General features: G+C 40.0%; 1 protein-coding gene across 1 annotated transcript in view; it reads right to left on the reverse strand.

Annotated features, from left to right (window-relative positions):
- Positions 1-1,970: 1,970 nt before the first annotated feature.
- Positions 1,971-24,507, reverse strand: part of LOC117659384 (signal-regulatory protein beta-1-like) — a 41,122-nt gene continuing 18,585 nt past the window's right edge. Inside the window, exons 3-5 of the mRNA XM_087888987.1 lie at positions 19,534-19,854; positions 17,264-17,590; positions 1,971-2,327 (exon numbers count right to left, since the gene is read on the reverse strand). Of these exons, the coding sequence (XP_087745113.1) occupies positions 2,197-2,327; positions 17,264-17,590; positions 19,534-19,854 (779 nt within the window). The 3' untranslated portion in view covers positions 1,971-2,196. The remainder of the gene's footprint in view (positions 2,328-17,263; positions 17,591-19,533; positions 19,855-24,507) is intronic.

Here is a 24,507-nt window from a genome sequence, read left to right on the forward strand (position 1 = left end):
ATCCTGGGCACTCTTTTTTTTTTTTTTTTTGAACTATTACCATCTGGCAGACGGTACAGGATAATTAAAAAAAAGGACAAATAGGCTGAAAAACAGCTTCTATCAGTGGTGGGTTCCTCCCGTTCAGCCTGGTTCCACCAAGCTGGTAGCGGTGACGATATGACGTCACCGAACCGGTTCTGCCCCCCCTGCCCCCCGCCCCCCCCATGTTATTTTTACATTTTATTTGGCTCCACCCCCAATCTATTGCTGCCTCCTGAGCCCCAGCTGATCGGCTAGAAGGAAAAAAACTGTTTAAACTCTTGCCGCGGGGCTTCAAAGGGCCGCCCTATAGCTGATCAGTGTTAAAAGGCAGTGTGGTGGTAGACTGGTGCCTCCAAAAACGAATGAGTAGACCGGTGCCTGAAAAAATAAATGAGTAAATCAGTGCCTGAAAAAACAAATGAGTAGACCAGTGCCTGCAAAAATAAACGAGTAGACCAGTGCCTGCAAAAATAAATGGGTAGATGAGTGCCTGAAAAAATAAATGAGTAAATCAGTGCCTGAAAACACAAATGAGTAGACCAGTGCCTGCAAAAATAAACGAGTAGACCAGTGCCTGCAAAAATAAATGGGTAGACCAGTGCCTGCAAAAATAAATGGGTAGACCGGTACAGCTCTGCAAGCAGTTAAAAGTCTTGTAGACCAGTACCTCTGCTAAATCCTAAAGAATTGTCACATAACCATCAAGCCACGCCCACAAAATAAGCCACACCCACAGAACCTGGCTTCTATCCCAGGGCAATAACCATATTGAATTCTACGGTATAGTGCAATATCAGGTTTTCAATCTCAATTATGTAGAATGTAAAGGATGTATGTTTGTGTTTTTATTTTTATAGTTATAATGTACACTGAAGACGGCATTTAATTTCGTTGTACCATGTGCAATGACAATAAAGTAAAGTAAAGAGTAAAGTAAAGTAAACTAAATTAAAAACTAAACTGACTAAACTAAACTAAACTAAACTAAACTAAACTAAAAGCATTCTTTATATGTTTTAGCCTCCAGCCCCCTAATCATGTTTGTTGCTCTTCTCTGCACTCCTTCCAGAGTCTCAATGTCTTTCTTATATCATAGAGATCAAGTGACACCATACCATTCTTTCCACCCATAAATGTATCGTGTGATATAATTCCAGCCAAACGTTTTATTTATTTATTTTATTTTATTTTGAATTTGTATACCGCCCTTCTCCCTGAGGACTCAGGGCGGTGAACAGCCAAGTAAAAACATCAAATACAAATATTAAAATACAGTTAAAAATATATATAAAAATTTGGCCCCATTAATTAAAAACGATAAACAAAACAATTAAAACACTTAAAAAATTAGGCCTATAGAAATAGTACAGACACAAATATGGAACCTGGATATTTAACATTCTTCATATCACTTCTTCATATTTCAAAAGCATGTATCTACAGTCCCATATTAAATGATTTTTGTATTTGCTCCTTTATAACCTCTGTAAGCAAATATTTTCATTTCTTTCCAAAATCATTTAAATGCGTTTTGAAAGAACAATTATTTTAGTTTTCTAGTTTTTTTAAAAAAAATAAGCAATCAGCATTTATGTATATGTAGATTCTCTGTCATCTAGGACATGGTTGTCCCAAAGGTGCTTTTTGAAAAAGGCGACTGGATTTTGTTTTTCCTTGAAGAAGTTTTGCTTCTCATCCAAGAAGCTTCTTCAGTTCAGCCAGAACTGAAGAAGCTTTTTGGATGAGAGGCAAAACGTCTTCAAGGGGGGGAAAAAAAAAGGAAAAGCACATTTGTGACAATCCATTTTAAAATAGATCATGGACATGGCAAAACAATACGAGGCTGATTTTTTTTTAAATCTCCATGTTGATTTTACAAGCTTATGTTATATGTTTGAGAGAGTGAAGCATTTTAATAACATTATTATCGATCCATTAACCATATTGTTTCTCATCCTGAAAATCTATCGGGAACAGGAATTCCTAACTTGAAATTCCAGATTGTTGGGCTTCCTGGGATTTTCCAGAATGATATTTTTTCATGGTTGCATCCAATGTCTATGGAGTTTCTCAGCCATCCAGGACATGGTTGTCCCAAAGGAGCTTTTTGAAAAAGGCGACTGGATTTAGTTTTTCCTTGGAGAAGTTTTGCTTCTCATCCAAGAAGCTTCTTCAGTTCTGACAGCTGCGTCCGATCTTCTTTATTAGGAAAAAGGAAGAGATGAGAAGTACAGCAGCCACTTTGCCCAGGAAAAATGCAATGTACAGAACATAGGGGGATAGTTGCAATGGTGATGGTGGGTCTGTGGAGAAAAAAAAAAAAACCAGTGGATTGTTTTGATTTAATCATAATCTTAGCTTGGTTAAGGTGGGTGGCCAATTAATTTTACAAACAAAACAAAACAAAATAATAAAATAAAATAAAGCCTGCTCCATCATACAGATTCCAGATTGGCATCAAGGGTCTCATCAGAATACAGTCAAATACATGAGGTGGCAGACAGTTTTCACTCCCTTACATGTTTTATCAACTCCACTGCATGAGATCAACCATTTTGTAAATGCAGATTACAAAATATATACTTCAATAATAGCAGAGAGACTAAAAAGATTCCTGAATGAATTTATCCACTCAGACCAGAATGGATTTTTACCTAAAAGACATGTCAAAAACAACATTTTTGACAAACAACATTTGATAATTATTTTGAATACTTTGGAGTATTATGAATAGTGGTGGGTGGCTACTGGTTCGCCCCGGATTGGCTGAACCGGTAGTGGCAGAGAGAGGCTCCACCCACCCACCCAGATATCTCTGCGCATGCCCACGAGTGAGCCAATAACAGCCGAAATTGAAACCCACTACTGATTATAAAGTACACTGGGAAAAACAAATGGCATTGATCTTTTTAGATGCACAGAAAGCATTTGACAATGTAAATTGGCAATTTATGCTATTACAATTGAAATATATGGACTTTGGTGAAAAAAATATTAATTTGATTAAGGCAATATATTATAAACAAAAAACAGTGGATTGCTTTGATTTCATCATAATCTTAGCTTGGATAAAATGGGCGGCCAATAAATTTTAAAAACAAAATAAAACAATAAAATAAAGCTTGCTCCATCATTGGCCCCCACGGAGAGCGCTCGCAACTTGGGCGTCCTCCTGGATACACGGCTGTCTTTGGAAGAGCATATGACCGCCGTGGCCAGGGGGGCTTTTCATCAGGTCCGCCTGATTCGCCAGTTGCGTCCCTTTCTGGATCGGGACTCCTTACGCACAGTCACTCAGGCGCTCGTCACTTCCCGCCTGGACTACTGCAATGCTCTCTACATGGGGCTCCCCTTGAGGAGCACCTGGAGGCTCCAACTGGTGCAGAATGCGGCCGCGCAGGGGATTATGGGAGCAAGAGGGCACTCCCATGTGATGCCTCTCCTGCGTGAGCTGCATTGGCTTCCAGTGGTCTTCCGGGTGCGCTTCAAGGTGTTGGTTACCACCTTTAGAGCGCTCCATGGCATCGGACCTGGGTATTTGCGAGACCGCCTTCTGCCACCGATAGCCTCCCACCGACCAGTACACTCCCACAGAGAGGGACTCCTCAGGGTGCCGTCAGCCAGGCAATGTCAGCTGGCGACCCCCAGGGGGAGGGCCTTCTCTGTGGCAGCACCTGCCCTCTGGAACGATCTGCCCCCGGAGATACGAAGGATACCAGATCTCCGGGCCTTTTGCCGTGCCCTAAAAACTTTTCTTTTCCATCAAGCAGGGCTGGCGTGAACACCCCCCCCCCTTTAGCTCTTTTTAGCTTCCTAGCTTGTAAGTGTAAATTGGGTTTTAATTGGATTGTTTTAAACTGTGGGCCAAAGCTGTATAATTCTTTTAATTGGTTTTAAATTTTGTATTGGTATGTTTTTTATCCTTGGCTGTGCACCGCCCTGAGTCCAATAGGAGAAGGGCGGTATATAAATTGAATTAATAATAATTGTTGCAATATTTAGGATCTGACTCAATAATATCATTAAATGTTAAAGGTTTAAACATATATCCTTTTATTTACAATAGGCATTCTATATTCACTGAATATTCACAGATAGAAGCAAGCAAAAAGGGGAAGGTAGCTCCTTATATATACAATGGGTGGAGCTATAAGTGGGAGTGGTGAGTCATGAATACATTAGGAAATAATAAATAAGTTAACCCTTGGTGTTCTATATACATAATATTTACACATTGGAGAATAAGGCATTTATATCTAACAAATCCCCCTCTAAATGCCGATTAGTTATACAACACCAATTACATTCAGATTCGGGACAATATAATACATTCAGTTTGGAAGTTAAATATTTATGCTGCTTAGAAGGTAAAGGCTTTGTCAATATGTCAGCCACTTGTTCTGAAGTATCACAGTGTATTGCTTTTATAAATCCGTCCTGAGACAATTGTCTTACATGTTTAAACTTTATATCTATGTGTTTGGATCTTTGTCCAATGGCATCTGATCTAGATATTTCTATAGCTGCTTTGTTGTCTTCATTCATAACAAAAGGTAAAGTAGGCTTTTTCCAAACATCTGAAATCAAATCATTAAACCATACGAGATTATTTGCAGCTTTGGATAAGCAAACATATTCTGCTTCTGTTGTTGAAGTGGCTACTAGTTCTTGTTTGCCGGTATACCAATAAACTGGACAGTTGTTTAAAAAGAAAATATAACCTGATGTACTTTTTCTACAGGATGTGTCTCCGGCCCAATCCGCATCAGCGTAACATACAATTCTTGGTTCATCGTTAACACTAGGTTCTAATATTAGACAAAAATCTAATGTATTTTTCAGATATCTTAAAATTCTTTTGACAGCTTCCCAGTGATACATAGTTGGTTTGCTGACATATCTAGACAGTAAATTAAGTGGTAAGGCTATATCTGGTCTAGTCCAATTTGATATATAAAGAAGTGAACCTATGATTGACCTATAAAACGTATTGTCCTTAAATTCAGGAGGTGATTCATCAGTATTTCTGAGAAAATCAGTTTGCATAGGAGTATCGCAGGGTTTAGCTGTTGCGATATTTTCTGGATCAGACTCAATAAATTATTAAAGAATTAAGAGTTCAAATATAACTCCTTTTATTTACACAAAGGCATTCTATATTCGCTGAATATTCATAGATAGAAGCAGGGAGCTTGTGGAAAGGAGCTCCTTATATACATAGGGGGTGGAGTCATGAAGATGGGTTATGAGTCATGAATACATTAGGGACCATAGAATAAATTAACTCTTGATGTTCTTATATACACTATTTACACATTAGAGAATAAGGCATTTACATCTAACAAATCCCCCTCTAAATGCCGATTATTTATACAATATCAATTACATTCAGATTCAGGACAATATAATACATGCAATTTAGAAGTTAAATATTTATGTTGTTTGGATGGTAAAGGCTTTGTTAAAATATCAGCTATCTGTTCAGAAGTATCACAATGCACAGCTTTTATAAAACCGTCTTGGGATAATTGTCTTACATGTTTAAACTTAATATCTATATGTCTGGACCTTTGTCCAATAGCATCAGATCTGGAGATTTCAATAGCTGCTTTGTTATCCTCATTTATGATAAAAGGTAAAATGGGTTTCTTCCAAACTTCTGAAATTAAGTCATTAAACCACACGAGGTTATTAGCAGATTTGGATAAACAGACATATTCTGCTTCTGTAGTTGAAGTAGATACCAGTTCTTGTTTGCCGGTATACCAATAAATTGGACAATCATTTAAAAAGAAAATATAACCTGATGTACTTTTTCTGCAAGATGTGTCTCCTGCCCAATCCGCATCTGCATAACATATGAGTTTTGGTTCCTTGTTATCATTTGGTTCTAACATAAGACAAAAATCTAAAGTGCCCTTCAGGTATCTCAAAATCCTTTTGACAGCTTCCCAATGATACATTGTTGGTTTACTGACATATCTGGACAGTAAATTAAGTGGTAAAGCTATATCTGGCCTAGTCCAATTAGATATGTAAAGAAGTGAACCTATGATTGATCTATAAAATGTGTTGTCCTTAAATTCAGGAGATGATTCATCAGTATTTCTGAGGAAGTCAGTCTGCATGGGAGTATCACATGTCTTAGCATTATTTAAATTACATTTGTTTAGAAGTTCTACAATTTTATCTTTTTGAGTAAGTTGGAAACCCTTTTTTGTTTTGCTGATCTGTACACCAAGATATTTATTTACCTTACCCAAAGACTTTAGGGAAAAGTGTTCATTCAACTTGTTCACAAAGATTTCTCTACTTTCTTTGTGTTTTCCAATATATAAAATATCGTCTACATAAATTAATACAAATTCTATACAGTCATTATCCCTTTTGACAAAAAAACAATTATCAGCAGATGTGGCGCTAAAACCCATAGTCTTGAGCACCTTTACCAAACAATCATACCATCTTTTACCGGATTGTTTCAATCCATATAAGCTTTTGTTTAACAACCAAGTTTCATTTTTATTTGTGTATTGGCTATGAGGGGCCCTTACATAGATTTCTTTATCTAACTCTGCATGTAGGTATGCAGTTTGTATATCATATTGAAATACATCAAGGTTAAGTGCTGATGCTACCACCAAAGCTGTTTTGACACTCTCTGTCCTCACAGTAGGAGAATATGTGTCTGTATAGTCCTCTGGGTATTTTTGTGCGTAGCCTTGGGCAACTAATCTAGCTTTGTACAGATTATTGCCTCCTTCCAAATTTTTAATTTTATATATCCACCTAGTACCAATAACAGTTTTGTCTTTAGGTGCGATTGTGGGAGTGAATACATTTAATCCTTTTAAACTTTCCATTTCCTTTTTCATGGCTAGTTCCCATTTCTCTTTTTCTTCACGAGGAAGTTTTAGTACTTCTTCGTATGTATTGGGTGTTATTGGTTCATTATTTACATTCATTACGTAATCTTTATATTTGTCTGGCATTTTGTTCCTGTTGTTCCTAATTGTTCTTTCTGGTTTACTATTGTTGTCATGCATGTATCTTGCTTCCTTTTTTGTTAGTGTATCAGTTTTTATTTTGTATTGGCTATTTGTCCAGGTTTTGGTCTTATTTTCATGTTTATTTGTACTTTGTTTATCTACAGTTCCTTCCTTGTGATATTTTGTTTCTATGTGTTGATTAGGAAATATTTCATTTAAATGTAATTTAGACCAGTTGGCCTGTTCATGGAACACGGCTGTTCTGGAAACTATAAATTTATTATTGCCATCAATGAATCTATATCCTTTTGTACCAGTTTCGTATCCCATGAATCTAAGTCTCCTGGATACATTTTCTCCCTTTCTTCTCAATTGTTTGGGTATGTGTACGTCTGCAGTGACCCCAAAAATATGCATATGTGCTAATTTTGGTTTTCTATTATACATTACTTCGTATGGTGTTTTATTTATAATACTGGACCAGGTTCTATTTTGTGTATAATTTGAATAGTGTAATGCCTCTGACCAAAATTGTTTACTTAAGCCAGCATCCTCTAATGTACATCTAATCATAGTTTGTAGTGTGGAATTTTTCCTCTCTGCAATTCCGTTCTGGAATGCAGAAAATGGACTGGAAGTGTAATGTAGCATTCCTCTATCCTTTAGCCATTGAGAGAATTCTCTAGACATAAATTCACATCCTCTATCTGTCATAATTTGCTTTATTCTAATATTATGCTGTGTTTCTATGCGCTTATAAAATTCCTTAAATTTTTGAAAAGTCTCATCTTTATGTTTCAATGTGTAAACAAAACCATAATGACTATAATCATCCACTATTGTTAGAAAATAACGTTTCCTATATGTGATTGATGGAGTAAGTGGTCCTACTAGGTCCATGTGTACTAAATCAAAAATTTTGTTAGTTGATCTGGCAGATTTTTTTGGTCTAGGGCTAGTTTTTAGTTTTGTAGACTTGCATACTGAGCATTCCAAATAATTTTCACAATTTTTTATTTTGACACCTTCTGCGTGTTCAGTCATTTTTTGTACTACAGGAAAACTGGCATGGCCTAACTTCCTATGTAAGATGTGAGCACACTCATCATGGATTGGTTTACCTATCTTTGGTTTCTTTATGTTGGGTACGTCATTCTGATCATGTGGTATCATACAATCATCATTGTCACTATTGCTAACATTTTCATCATCTATTTCCATACATTCTTTAACATTTGAATCAATATTATGTAACCATTCTTCTTTTGTTATGAGGTAGGGCAAGCCCCCTTTAATTATCACAGTGCCTATTTTATTTTTATTTTTCTCTAGGAATGCTTCTCCCTTTGAGAAAGTTATATTGATATCAGAGTCTTTACTTAGTTTTATGGCACTCAATATGTTATGAGGTATTTCGGGTATTAACAATACCCCCTCTATTTTTCCTAAACCAGATAAAATCACATTTCCTCTGCCTAGTACTTGAACCTTTTCTTGATTGGCTACTTTTATTACAAATTTATCTTCTGTAAAAGAAGACAGTATATCTTTATTGTTAGTGGTATGATTTGTAGCCCCAGAATCGATGAGCCAATTGTTATTTTCATTTTGTTGGGATTTTGTATTGTCATGTTTATTTAATCCATTTAGTGAACTAGATTTTTTATCTCTTAAGTTTTCTCTGCCCCCTCTATTTTCTCTATAATTTGGTGGGCTTCTATATCTATGCCTTTCTATAGAAGACTGTCTATGATTGTGTTTGTTCATGTATTCTGGTCTGTGCCTTTCTTTTGAGAATCTGGGACAATCTCTTCTGTTATGTTCTTTGGACCCACAATTATGGCATCTATATGTTTCATTATATTTTTCTTGGAAAGCTACTTCCCTAACAGGTCTAAGTTCTGAGTGATTGTTAGATCGATTTTTTCTCGAATTGTCTTCAGCTATCAATTTGTTGGATAAACTTTCTATTGACAAATATCCTAAGTTAATGGTATCAAGATGTGACATGAAATTGTCCCATGATGGGTCAAGAGAGTTAATAATAACACTTTTCATTGTTTGGTCTGAAATAACTTCTCCCCTTAAATGCAGTTCAGCCCTTATTTTGTTTAAGCATATTAAATGCTCACTTATAGAAACCCCTGGTTTTACTCTAGATGAAAAGAATTCCTTGGACATCCTTGTTGTAGTGGCTACACTGTCACTGTGGAATAAATTAAACATATATTGAACAATTTCTGAAACAGTCAGATTAGATTTGATGCTATAATACATTGCAGGAGATATGCTGGCTATTATTAGAAAAAAGGCTCTATGGTGTAACCTATCTATTTTTAAAGTCCAAGGTCTTCTTGGAGGATTAGTGATAAAAAATAATAAGTTCTCTTTCATGAAAATAACTTGAAGCTGCTGGTACCATTCTTGTAGATTAATACCATCAATTCTTAACTTTGGGAAGTCACTAGGCAAGTCTCCTGTGTTATTTTGACCATTACTTACAATCTGAGGCAGTTCGTGGTCTTGCAAGTGTAGAAATTCGCAGAATGGTGTAGGGATGTCAGCAACGAGTCTGTGTGGTTTCTTTACGAATTCAAATCTTCCCGGATTGTTTTCCTGACTTCGCGCATGCGCACTGCTCATTCTGCCCTTGACTCCGTCGTGAAAGGTTCTCTCCATTGCCGCTTGCTCGTTCGGCTCCTCTCCCGATGAGTCGGTCTCTGGCTCGGTTTTTGGTGTCCTGGTAACTGCGATCGCCCTTTTCTTTCTCTTTCTGGATATGTCGCTTGCTTCTGTTTTTGGAGTAGAAAGGAATCGGCAAGGTTCCCTGGGCTCTGGCGTCGTCGCTCTTGAAGTTGGGGTGGAGGCGTGCAGGTCTCGAGGCATCGATTTGTTCGCTTGCTTCTTCGGCGATTCCCTGGTGATTTTTAATTTTGGCCCAAATATAGTAAAGAGTGTTTTTATTGCTGATTCTATTTGTATCTCTGTTGGTGTTTCTTCAATTTCCGTGTCTGGTTTTTCTGAGTTATAAAGTCTTTCCTTTTCGTTTTCAGCATCGAGAGGATCTTTTCGCGCCAGAGATTTTGAATTTTGTCCTTTGATTGGTTCAGTTTCGCTCATCTTGGAAGTTTGTTGAGAACAAGATGGCTGCCATTCAAAATTTTGCGCGGGATCAGTGTTTCTCTCTTTCGTTGTAATTTTATTTGTAGGTAAATCGCTCACCGTTTTCGAGTCCTTATTTTCATTTGTGTGAATTTCTTTTCCTTTTGTCATTCCTTCGCTTTTTATGACGTTTTTGATTTTTGCTTTGAGTCTTAGCAGTTTTAATATCTCAGACCCGAGAGGACTGCTTTTCAATTCCTTTTCTTTTTGTTCATCTATTATTTCTTGATCTTCTTCCATTTCTTTGCTGTATGCCCTGGTGTTGGGCCTATCTTTTTTAGACATGTTTAAGTTCTTATTGAGTCAATCCAACCATCCTCTGCTACCAGATTGTTGCGATATTTTCTGGATCAGACTCAATAAATTATTAAAGAATTAAGAGTTCAAATATAACTCCTTTTATTTACACAAAGGCATTCTATATTCGCTGAATATTCATAGATAGAAGCAGGGAGCTTGTGGAAAGGAGCTCCTTATATACATAGGGGGTGGAGTCATGAAGATGGGTTATGAGTCATGAATACATTAGGGACCATAGAATAAATTAACTCTTGATGTTCTTATATACACTATTTACACATTAGAGAATAAGGCATTTACATCTAACATTAGCATTGGTTAAGTTACATTTATTCAAAAGTTCTATAATCTTATCTTTTTGGTTAAGTTTGAATCCTTTTCTAGTTTTGTTAATTTGTACACCAAGATATTTGTTCACTTTCCCTAATGATTTCAGTGAGAAATGTTCATTCAATTTGTTTACAAAAGTTTCCCTTTTTTCTTTATGCTTTCCAATATATAAAATGTCATCAACATAAATTAATACAAATTCAATATGATCATTACTTTTTTTGACAAAAAAACAGTTATCAGCGGAGGTAGCATTGAAATCCATGGTTTTAAGTACTTCTACTAGACAATCATACCATCTTTTACCGGATTGTTTTAATCCGTATAGACTTTTGTTTAATAACCAAATTTCATTTTTATTGGTGTATTGGCTGTGAGGGGCCCTTACATAAATTTCCTTGTCTAGCTTTGCGTGTAGATACGCAGTCTGTATGTCATATTGGAATACATCAAGATTGAGTGCTGATGCTACCACTAGAGCTGTTTTGACACTCTCTGTCCTTACTGTGGGAGAATATGTGTCAGTGTAGTCCTCTGGATATTTTTGTGCATAACCTTGGGCAACTAACCTAGCTTTGTACAGGGTATTACCTTCTTCCAAATTTTTAATTTTATATATCCACCTGGTACCAATAATTGTTTTATCCTTAGGTGCAGTTGTAGGTGTAAATACATTTAATCCTCGTAAACTTTTCATTTCTTTTTCCATGGCTAGTTCCCATTTTTCTTTTTCTTCACGAGGAAGTTTTAGTACTTCTTCGTATGTATTAGGTGTTATGGGTTCACCATCCATATGCATTACGTAATCTTTATATTTATTTGGCATCTTATTCCTGTTGTTCCTAATAATTCTTTCAGGTTTGCTATTGTTATCATGCATATATCTTGCCTCCTTTTTTGTTAGTGTATCAGTCTTTATTTTGTGTTTACTATTTGTCCAGGTTTTTGTTTTGTTTTGTTTGCTGATATTTTGTTTATCTACAGTTCCTTCCTCATGATATCTTGTTTCTTTATGTTTATTTGGGAATACTTCATTAAGATGTAGTTTAGACCAGTTGGCCTGTTCATGGAACACGGCCGTTCTGGAAACTATAAATTTATTGTTGCTATCAATGAATCTATATCCTTTAGTACCAGTTTCGTATCCCATGAATCTAAGTCTTCTGGATACATTTTCTCCCTTTCTTCTCAACTGTTTAGGTATGTGTACGTCTGCAGTGACTCCAAAGATGTGCATATGTGCTAATTTTGGTTTTCTATTATACATTATTTCGTATGGTGTTTTATTTATAACACTGGACCAGGTTCTATTTTGTGTGTAATTTGAATAATGTAGGGCTTCTGACCAAAATTGTTTGCTTAAGCCGGCATCCTCTAATGTGCATCTAATCATGGTTTGTAACGTGGAATTCTTTCTCTCTGCAATTCCATTTTGGAACGCAGAAAATGGACTGGACGTATAGTGTAGCATTCCCCTATCTTTCAACCATTGGGAGAATTCTTTGGACATGAATTCACATCCCCTATCTGTCATAATTTGTTTTATTCTGATATTATGTTGCGTTTCTATGCGTTTATAGAATTCCTTAAATTTTTGAAAAGTTTCATCTTTGTGTTTCAGTGTATAAACAAACCCATAACGACTATAATCATCCACTATTGTCAGAAAGTAACGTTTCCTATAATTAATTGATGGAGTTAGTGGGCCTACTAGGTCCATATGTACTAAGTCAAAAATTTTGTTAGTTGATCTAGTGGATTTTCTTGGTCTGGGACTAGTTTTCAGTTTTGTAGATTTACATACTGAGCATTCCAAATAGTTTTCACAATTTTTTATTTTGACACCTTCTGCGTGTTCAGTCATTTTTTGTACTACAGGAAAGCTTGCATGTCCTAACTTCCTATGTAAGATATGAGCACACTCATCATGGATTGGCTTACCTATTTTTGGTTTTTCTACATTGTGTGTATCAGTATGATCACTAGATATTTTACATTCATCATTGTCACTGTTGCTAACATTTTCATCATCTATTTCTACACAGTCTTCTACATTTGAATCTATATTGTGTAACCATTCTTCCTTTGTTATTAGGTAAGGTAGCCCTCCCTTAATCATTACAGTACCTATATTACTTTTATTTTTCTCCAAAGTTGCTTTTCCTTTTGAGAAAGTTATATTAATGTCAGAGTCTCTACTTAGTTTTATGGCACTTAATATGTTATGAGGTATTTCAGGTATTAACAATACCCCCTCTATTTTTCCTAGACCAGGCAAAGTTACATTCCCTCTGCCTAATACTTGAACCTTATCTTGGTTAGCTACCTTTATCACAAATTTATCTTCTGCAAAAGAAGACAATATATTTTTGTTATTAGTAGTGTGATTTGTTGCTCCAGAATCAATAAGCCAATTATTGTTCTCATTTTGTTGTGGTTTTGTGTTGTTTTGTTTATTTAGTCCATTCAGTGAACCAGATTTTCTATCTCTTGAATTTTCTCTGCCCCCTCTATTTTCTCTATAATTTGGTGGGCTTCTATATCTACGTCTATCTATGGAAGAATGTCTATAATTGTGTCTGTTCATGTGTTCTGATCTATGTTTTTCTTTTGAGAATCTGGGGCAATCTCTACTACGATGTTCCTTGGATCCACAATTAAAGCATTTATATGGCTCATTATATTTTTCTTGGAAAGCTACTTTTCTAAGAGGTTTGTGTTCTGTGTGATTGCTAGAACGATTTTTTCTTGAATTATCTTCTGCTATCAATTTGTTGGATAGACTTTCTATGGATAGATATCCTAGGTTAATAGTGTCTAAATGTGACATAAAATTGTCCCATGATGAATCAAGTGAGTTAATAATAACACTTTTCATTGTTTGATCTGAAATTACTTCCCCCCTTAAATGTAGTTCAGCTCTTATTTTGTTTAAAGATATTAAATGCTCACTTATAGAAACCCCTGGTTTCACTCTAGATGAAAAGAAATCTTTAGACATTCTTGTGGTAGTAGCTACACTGTCACTGTGAAACAAATTAAACATGCATTGAATAATTTCTGAAACAGTCAGGTTAGGTTTGATGCTATAATACATTGCAGGAGATACACTAGCTATTATTAAGAAAAAAGCTCTATGGTGTAAACAGTCTATTTTTAAAGTCCAAGGTCTTCTTGGGGGACTAGTGATAAAGAATAACAGATTCTCTTTCATGAAAACGACCTGGAGCTGCTGATACCATTCTTGCAAATTAATACCGTCAACCCTTAGCTTTGGGAAGTCACTGGGTAGGTTCCCCACATTATTTTGTCCGTTACTTACAACCTGAGGCAGTCCGTGGTCTCGCAAGTGTAGAAAATTGCAAAACGGCGTGGGGATGTCTGCGACGAGTCTGCGCGGTTCTCTCATTAGTTCAAATTTTCCCGGATCATCAGCAAGGTTTCGCGCATGCGCGTTGTCCATTTCTTCTTTGGTGTCGTCGTGGAAGGTTCTCTCCTGGCTGGCTCGTTCGTTCTGCTCCTCTTCAGACGAGTCGGTCTCTGGCTCGGTCTTTGGAGTCCTGGTGACAGTGGCTGCTACTCTTCTCCTTCTTTTGTGAGCGCTGTCACTTGCTTCGGTCTTAGGAGTAGGGCGGAATCGGCAAGGCTCTCTGGGTTCTGGTGTCATCGTTCTCGAAGTTGGGGTGGAGGCATGCAGATCTCGAAGCATCAGTTTGTTCGTTTGCTTCTTTGGTGATTCTTTGATGATTTTTAGTTTTGGTCCAAATGCAGCAAAAAGCGTTTTCATTGCAGATTTTATTTGGGACTTTGTTGAATCGTCTTCACTCTCCGATTCTGATTTTTCTGAGGATTTTGAATCCTCCTTCTCATCTTCGCTGTCTGATAACGCATTTCGTGCCAGAAATTTTGAACTGAGCATTTTAATTGGCTCTGCTTCGCTCACCTTGGAGGCCTGTTGAAACCAAGATGGCTGCCGTTCAAAATTTCGCGTGGGATCACATTTCTTTTTCTTTTTAACGATCTCTTCTGTAATCATATTACTCACTATTTTTAGTTCTTTAGATTTCTCATTAGTGATGTTTTTTTCTCTCGCTGCTCCGCTGGTCTTCAGCATTTCTTGGAGGTTCGCGATGAGGCTTTCATAATTCTTTTGGCTTTTTAATAATTTTAATATTTCTGACCTGAGTTCGTTATTCTCTATTTCGATTTCCTCCTGGTCATCATTCTCATTTATTACTTCTTCATCTTCAGTATTGTATTCTTCGTTTTCTCTTGAAATTGCATTTGTCGATTCGTTGGTTATTTCTTGTTCTGTTTCCATTTCTTTGCTGTAGGCCCTGGTGTTGGGTCTATCTCTTTTGGACATTTTAATTCTTTTTCTTTATTGAGTCAATTAACCATCCTCTGCTACCAGATTGTTGCAATATTTAGGATCTGACTCAATAATATCATTAAATGTTAAAGGTTTAAACATATATCCTTTTATTTACAATAGGCATTCTATATTCACTGAATATTCACAGATAGAAGCAAGCAAAAAGGGGAAGGTAGCTCCTTATATATACAATGGGTGGAGCTATAAGTGGGAGTGGTGAGTCATGAATACATTAGGAAATAATAAATAAGTTAACCCTTGGTGTTCTATATACATAATATTTACACATTGGAGAATAAGGCATTTATATCTAACAATAATAATAATAATAATAATAATAATAATAATAATAATAATAATAATAATAATACCTATTTAAGGGTTTCATCACGCTACGATAAAAAAACATGAAAATGGCAGATACTTTTAACTCCCCTATATTTTTTATCAATTTCACTACAGGAGATCAGCTATCTTCATTCCATCTACAGATAGCAATAGCCCTTAGACTTATATACCGCTTCACAATGCTTTACAGCCCTCTCTAAGCGGTTTACAGAATCAGCATATTGCCCCTGACAATCTGGGTCCTCATTTTATCCACCTCGGAAGGATGGAAGACAAATCTCACCAGACTCAAGGTGAGATTTGAATTGGTGAGTTCAAATCTCACCTTGAGTCTGGTGAGATTTGAACTGCCAAATTGCAGGCAGCCGGCAGTCAGCAGAAGTCGCCTGTAGTACTGCACTCTAACCACTGCGCCATTGAGGCTCTTATGGATGATGACAAAAACAACTGTGGGATCTGAGTCAACCTTGAGCCGGTCAGAATTGAACTCCTGGCAGTGAACAGAGTTAGCCTACAATACTGCATTCTAATCACATCACCATCACATCTTAGATGTAGATGTAAATTAAAAAAAAATTTTTTTTTTTACACAGATGTGCAACATATTGATTTTCTTCTCTCTCTCTCTCTCTTTTTAAAAAACCCGACCTCTTCATTTCAAGGCATCTTACAAAACTTGTCTTCATCCCATTCAAAACCTATTTTTGCTTACATCCCACAAGGAAAAGAAATGATACCTGATTTTTTTTAAAAAAGAAAAGACTGATATTTATAAACCCTTTCCTATTGGAAACTGACTCATTCTGCAGTCTTCACTACTTAGAATGAATATTGCTTCTTTCTAAATCCATAATTTGCTTCCAAAAAAATCCACACTTCCTTCTTTCTCTTGTTTTCTCCTATCTTTATAACTCTGACCTCGTTCCAAAATGGTTCAGTGGACAAGATCTCCAGAGAAGAACCTTTTCTAACATCTTGATTCTTTGATGGGATTGCAGTCCAGCATATTGACAGCAATAGCACTAACACTTAGACCAGGGTTGAAATGCTCCCAGGTTCGGACCGGATCACCCAATCTGGTAGCGATGGTGGTGGGTGGTTCGGAGAACTGGTAGCAAAAATCCCTGCCCCCCCATGCCCAGCTGAGCCATGCGATCATCAGAGGGTTTTTTCTTTTTACTTTTAAAAACATTTTTTCTTCGCCCGAAAAAATGCTTTTAAAAGTAAAAAGAAAAAAAAAAAGCCTCTGCTGATCGCACGGTTCAGCTAGGATCGTCAGAGCCTTTTGAAAGCATTTTTTTTACAACCTCTTCAGCAGATTGTCCCCCCCCCCCCCACAACAATCTGGGTCCTCATTTTACGGACCTCGGAAGGATGGAAGGCTGAGTCAACCTTGAGCCTGATGAGATTCGATCTGCCAAACTGCTGGCAGCTGGTGATCAGCAAAAGTAGTCTGGAATACTGCACTCTAACCACTGCGCCACCAAGGCTCATGCGACAGGAAGAGAAAATGCAACAGAAAACACAAATATTCCTGGGAAGGGGCTCCGTATATGAAAGGCCCTTCCTTCTGAAGCTCCCCTATTTCAAAACCTTAAGTATATTAAAGAAAGACTATTTAAATCATGATATATTAAGGAGTAATACAATCAAATCTTTTTAAAAAACGACCTGAAAAACAAATGGAAAAGCTGCAAACTGTAAATCAGCAAATTCTCAGAAGAAAGCAAAAGACACTTACTTCCTTCAAGTTCCTGTGTAATGAAGAGCGTGGTGGTTTTGTTGACCAGAGGCTGGGAATCATGCTGGACCTGACAAAGGAACATGGAGAACTCCCTGTCTTTGGTGGCCATCATCTCTAGGTTGCTTTTGAGGGAAAAGGTCCCATCGGGATTCAAGATACTTGGTGCAACCGTTCCTTTTCTGCTTGGGGCATCCTTGGGAAACAACTCCACTTTTGCGTCCTCTGGATAAAAGCTTTCTGCATTGCAAGTGACCGTCACTGAGGAGTTCAGCTGGATGGGAGAAGGTGGGTTGATCTCAAGATGCACCTTGGGAGGAACTGAGCAAAGAAAGCCAAAGACGATCAATCAAAAGAGCTTCGGACTCCTGCTTCCTCCAAGGAAAATGGGGTGGAAGTCCAAAGTGATTCTGCTCTCCCATTGTGGCATTGGGGAAATCATTCCAGGACAATTACCGTATTTTTCGGAGTATAAGACCCACCTTCCCCCCCCCCCAAAAAAGAGGGTGAAAATCTGGGTGCGTCTTATACTCCGAATGTAGCCCCACCCAGCCTCGCAAACAGAGATTTCAGAGGCAGAAAGAAGCCTCTGAAAGAAACTTCAGAAAAAAAGCCTCTGAAAGGTTTTTATCTAAAATAATATGGCAAGCAACAAAAGAAGAATCAGTAAAGGTTCTAACCAAACTATGCCAACAAATCTGGAGAATGAAACAATAACCAACAGATCGGAAGAGGTTAATCTATATACCAATACCAAAGAAAGGAGATTGAACAGAGTACAGATAGCCCTTCAGAATAAAAACCTCTGAAAAAAGCTTCAGAAAAAAAGCCTCCAAACAGAGCTTCAGAAAAAAAGCCTCCAAACAGAGCTTCAGAAAAAAAAGCCTTTTTTTTTCTGAAGCTCTGTTTTGTAGACTTTCAGAGGCAGAAAAAAAAGTTCTTTCTGAAACGGAATTTCAAAAGTTTCAGAATGCAGAAAAAAAAAAAACAAGGCACGGAGCTCATAACCAACAAACCTGTTGCTAAAATTCACCTCTGAAAACAGCTGATTGGGGGTATTCTGGGAGGCCGATCCATCCGCCAATCATCTTTTTTCTTATTTTCCTCCCCAAAAACTAAGGTGCATCTTATACTCCAAAAAATACGGTAAGTCTCTGGGGAAAGAGCCAGAGATACTGTGTTTTCCCAAAAATAAGACCCGATCTTATTTTATTTTGGGCCTCAAAATAAGCACCAGGTCTTATTTTCAGGGGATGTCTTACCCGTTTACCTTAGGACCATTAAGGTTGGTGCCGCCACGTATGGCAGGACACCGCATGGCCTGTCATACCGGTGCCACGGCTCATGGCATGACCCGCAAGGCTCATCACACCAGTTCGGCTGCTCATGGCAGGAGGCTGCATGGTGTGCTGTGCCATTACATGCATGAACTGGTGTGATGTGCCAAGCAGCGTTCTGCCGTGAGCGGTGACACTGGCGTGATGCACCATGTGACATCCAGTCACAAGTGGCCATAAGTGGCCACAGAAGCCAGGCAGCAGCGCAACAGGTGTCAGGACGTGGGAGGCCTGGCTGCGGTGGTCCTAAGGTAAGTGTGTGCAGGGCACGTGGGGCAGCTCCAGTCCCCCACCCCTGCCCTAGCTTTTTTTTTTTAAATTTGATTTATATGCCGCCCTTCTCCGGAGACTCAGGGCGGCTTACAATGCATTAAGCAATAGCCTTCATACTTTTTGTATATTTATACAAAGTCGGCTTACTGCCCCCACAACTGGATCCTCAATTTACCAACCTTAGAAAGGATGGAAGGCTGAGTCAACCTTGAGCCTGGGGAGATTCGAACTTACAGTAATTGCAGACAGCTGGTGTTAATCACAATGCTATCAGTCTGCTGAGCCATCAGCTTGATTTTTATGCATACGCCTCACCCCACCTTGTACAACCAGACGGCGGACGGGATTTAATTAGGGCTTAATTTGGAAGGGGTAGGGCTTATATTAGGTGCAGACGTGAAAATTGGACTAGGGCTTGTTTTCAGGGTAGGCCATATTTTGGAGGAAACACAGTAGAAGGACATTCTAAAAACCTGTTCCCCAGAACCACAGCCCTGTGAGGGAGCTTCAGTTGAGAAAGCATGACTGGTCTTGATGGGCATCCATGGGTCGAGAATTTTATTCTTCCTGGTGGTATTCCTTCTACATGAAGGGCCCTCTACTAGGTTGGGACCTCATGGCCTCATCCCTCTCTGCAACCCAAGGTTCACCTACCACTTATGACATCACGAAGTGCGAAGGTCTGCTGGAGAGGACTGTCCAATGATCTGTGTTGGATCTGGCAGGTCAGCTGAGATTTCACGTCTCCTTGCTCCAGTGGGATTATCAAACTGCTCTCCACTTTGTATGACATGCTCTCTGTTCCATCAGAGTCCAGGTTGCTAATCTCGTCAACCTGTTTCTCTTTCCCATCCTTCAACCAGCTGATTGTGATCTCTCGGGGGGAGAATCCATCTGAGGAGCAGTTGAAGGAGGCCAGAGACCCCACCGTGATTCTTCTTGTGGGGCCATGAATCAAGGGCTGGGATGGCTTGGCTGAGGGAGAAAGTAGAGAGAGAGAGATATCAGTTGATGTTTCTCAGAGACAATAAAATAGAATTGCATAGAATAGAGTAGAGTAGAGTAGAGTAGAGTAGAGTAGAGTAGAGTAGAATAGAATAGAATAGAATAGAATAGAATAGAATAGAATAGAATAGAATAGAATAGAATAGAATAGAATACTTTATTGGCCAAGTGTGATTGGACACACAAGGAATTTATCTTTGGTGCATATGCTCTCAGTGTACATAAAAGAGAAGATACGTTCGTCAAGAATCGTAAGGTACAACACTTAATGATAGTCATAGTCGGCAAATAAGCAATCAGGAAACAATATCAATATAAATCGTAAGGATCCAAGCAACAAACTTACAGACATACAGTCATAAGTGGGAGGAGATGGGTGATAGGAACGATGAGAAGATTAATAGTAATGCAGACTTAGTGAATAGTTTGACAGTGTTGTGGGAATGAGTTGTTTAGCAGAGTGATGGCATTTGGGAAAAAAATGTTCTTGTGTCTAGTTGTTCTGGTGTGCAGAGCTCTATAGAGTCATTTTGAGGGTAGGAGTTGAAACAATTTATGTCCAGGATGTGAGGGGTCTGTAAATATTTTCAATACAGGAGTCTCCAAGATTTATCTTGGACAGAGAGACTCAGCTTCCCACATGTCTCTCTTTTGACTGGGGACATCTAACTTTTGTGCATTTCCAAGATGGCGGCTTCCGCTGGGATCGCGATCTGAGGATGGGGCGCCGACCTACCTTTTGGGTCCTTCGGGGGTCGTTTTGAAGATCCATGACCCCAGGACCAGTCAGGGGAGCTCCCTGCCAGCACGGAGAGGGTCTTCTTTCCCTCCGTGACTGAGCAGGGAGGAAGGCGCGATGTTGGGAGTGACAGGCTTCTCAGCTGGGCATCGGCAGCATTTTTCACAGCCGGAGACCATTGGATAATCGGAGCGGCGTTGTGCCGGGGGCGCCCGCCACACGGCGAGTTTCTAAGCCTGGGGGGGGGGTTGCCCGAAGAGCTGCAAGACATGCTGCCCCCCCACCCCGAAGATCTCTGGGACGTCGCCAGGTTCTTTCGGTGTTGGCGACGATGGCGTGGTGGCAGCGGCGATGGCGGTTGCAGTGGAGGCTGGCTGGCGGTCAGAAAGTGCTGGTGACCCCCCCCTTGGAGTTGGAGTTGGGGGGGCAACGAATCAACAGGACTGGGAGACCTGCAACCACGGTTGGGGCGGAAAGGACCTGGAGTGACTTTTTCCCAGGCCTTGGGAGGCCTCAATTTGTGGTTGTGCGGGGGCCGGGGGCTCGAGACAACTGCCCCATTTCTGCCTCATTTCTCTCTCCTCCAGCGTTCCCCTTTTAGGACTGGGCCCATCTGGACCAACTGTCAGCCTGTGGGACTCACTGGTGCTATGTTCTATCACTATTTTGAACCTTCCCTGACTCTGGAGAGGGCTATTTCCATCTGAATGGGAGGCTGGTACATGGCTACATCCCGTTGGCTGAGGGGGGCTAGACATCTGTTCGACCACCGTGAGAGGGTGGCCGGGTGTCGGAGCCTCCTGGGGGCTGAACCGGGAGGTTTTTACATATATGCACTTTGCCAGCGGTGGGGACTTGACCATCGGACTAACCGCCGTGAGAGGGCGATTTTTGGACCTGACCCCCAGATGCTGTCTATACGCATCGGTTCATCACTGCCATCTCACCACATGAGGGGGCTGACCAGCTGACCTAACCACCGTGAGAGGGTGGTTGGATCTATTTCCCCCTTGGATTGTGGTCGTCTTGGTTTTGGACTATGTCCTCTGTTGTGAGGGGACAGTGGACTCGGTCCTGTGAATATGTCTTTGAGATCCCCCATTCCTTTGTCTTCTCCCTGGTCCCTTTTTTATAGACCCTCAGAATACGGTCGTGCTACCCGTTATGGTCAATGTACTCAGCAGCGGAGCTTCTTGGTCTGCGAGACTCCCCCCTCTCGCAGGCTTTGCCCTCCATTCTATCGAGGGTCTACCTCGATGACAGGCTTTGGAACCCCAAGAGGTGGCATGCCGCAAAGAGGGGGCTGCGGGGTTTTTTAAAATTGTCTTTGTCTAATCTTTTAAGGGGTCTGGGGAGGGGGGAGGGGGGTGGGATTGGAATTAGGGTTGTGGGTTTGGGGGATAACCCACCAAGGGGAGGGTCAGGCCAGGCCATGACGTTCGGTGGGGGGGGGATCCGGAGGGGGTCGAGCTTGTCCAGACTGTGTTTTTACCATCGGTACTGTGAGTGGGAGGGGTAGATATGGCGGGAGCAGGGGGCCATATCATGTTAAGGGAGGACGCACCCGCTGTCTCCAAGCGGTAGGGTGCTCCGGCCCCCAAGGCTCCACTCGTTCTCCAGGTAGTACAGACCTTCAGGGCCCAGGCCTTCGTCTGATGCTGTGCAACGCCAGGTCCGTAGTAAATAAAGCCCCCCTCATCTGTGATCTTGTTCATGAGGGGGGAGCAGACCTGGTGGGTATTACGGAGACCTGGTTGGGCCCAGAGGGAGGGGTCCCTCTGGTAGAAATGTGCCCATCAGGCTTCCACGCATTCCATCAGCCAAGGTCACAGGGGAGGGGCGGGGGAGTAGCGGTTATTATTAGAGAAGGCCTTAGGCCGAGGGAGACCACTGTTCCTCAGACGGCCGGTTGTGAGTCCCTTCTTGTGAAGTGGGGCCACGGGGTTCAGATGGGTTTGCTGATCACGTACCTGGCTCCCTGCCACATGGCAGCAGCCCTGCCCGAGCTAATCAATGTTATCGCTGCGGTGGCGGTTGATACCCCCAGACTTATGGTCATGGGGGATTTTAACCTGCCATCTGTGGGTGAGGCGTCTGAGGTGGCTCGGGAGTTCATGGCTTCCATGACGGCCATGGACCTGACCCAACTAATTCATGGCCCTACGAACATCGGGGGAAACACACTGGACTTGGTTTTTGTCTCTGGACAGTGGTTGAGTGATCTCGAGATAGGGGATATAGTCATCGAGACCTTGTCATGGTCGGATCACTCTCTCCTTCGCCTTGACCTTCGAACCGCGGCACCCGCTGCAGGGAGGCGGAACCAATTAGATCAGTAGTTCTCAACCTTCCTAATGCTGCGACCCTTTAATACAGTTCCTCATGTTGCGGTGACCTCCAACCAGGGGTGGGTTCTATTTTTTTTTACTACCAGTTCTGTGGGCGTGGCTTATTTTGTGGGTGTGGCTTGGAGGTCATGTGACTGGGTGGCTAGCTGGTAATGTGACCGGTTGGCCATGGCTATGTGTATAGGGACTACTCAGAGGGCTGAAAAAAGTCATTTCTGACAGGTTCTCGCACTTTTGACTGGTCCTCACACTTATGACCATCCTCACATTTATGCCTGTGCAGCATTCTTAACAACCATGTCACTCATTTCACAACTGCTTCTCTTCAACATGGTATAAGATAGGGCAAAAAACGTAAAATGTGAGGACAGTTGTAAATTCGAGGACTGGTCAAAAGTGCGAGGACTAGTCAAAAATAACTTTTTTATCCCTCTGAGTAGTCCCTGTGCACAAAAGGACTACCCAGAGGGCTGAAAAATGTGATTTCTGACAGGTCCTCGCACTTTTGACCGGTCTTCGCAGTTATGACTGGTCATCATTTATGCCCATTGTACCATTCTTAACAACTGTGTCACTCATTTCACAACTGCTTCTCTTCACCATGGTGACAAGATAGGGCAAAAACATAAATTGTGAGGACAGTCGTAAGTTCGAGGACTGGTCAAAAGTGCGAGGACCAGTCAAAAATAACTTTTTCAGCCCTCTGAGTAGTCCATATGCATAAAAGGATACAGCAATAGAGAGGGATGAAGGAAGGGAAGGGAAATTAGAGGAGGAGTGAAGGTAAGAGAGGGAGGAAGAGAGGAGGAGAAGGAGAAAGAGGAAGTACGGAGAAGAAGAAGAGGGGGGGAAGAGAAAGTAAATAAGAAAGAAAAGACAGAGGTGGTAGCTTTGAGGAGAAAGATTGCTGTACAGTAAAAAAGATGAAAGGGAAGAAAGCCAACCCCAAACAAATATTAAGATATTAAGATAAAGAATGAATTGTTAAACTTTAAAGAATAAAAGAGAACAAATAGCAATAAATAGCAATAATTAGAAACACACATACAAACATACAACGTATTTTCTTTGAACAGAGTATTTGGCCGGTTCACAAATTTAAACAGTTGTAGGAGGTTAGCACCCACCCCTTTCCTAGAAGAATGAAATATTTTGGGAAATATTAAAAAGGCAGAATATTATATTTCCCTGGATGAGAAATGGAGAAGCATATTTTACAGACAAAGCAGCTCCCACCTTCCTGCCCCCCACCCTTTGTTAATGGGCCAGAGGCAGAAAGTCAATCCTTTGTCAAAGGACATTTGCAACACAATAGCAACAGAAACTAACACAATGGGTCCCATCAAGCCATGTGATCCTGTCCACCATTAAACCATCTTTCCAAGCAGTCTCCATGTTTCCAGTGTCTTTTTCCCCACTTGGAGCAGAACCCAGAAGGATATTTCTTCCAACACAGTATTTAGTCATTTCAATTAAATTTACAATTTCTATATTTCCTTTTTGCCATATTTATTCCTCATCTATTTTTGTAAAAAA

The sequence above is a fragment of the Pantherophis guttatus genome, chromosome 3 (genome assembly GCF_059756535.1).
Source record: "Pantherophis guttatus breed Tessera chromosome 3, ASM5975653v1, whole genome shotgun sequence".
Classification (NCBI taxonomy): Eukaryota; Metazoa; Chordata; class Lepidosauria; order Squamata; family Colubridae; genus Pantherophis; species Pantherophis guttatus.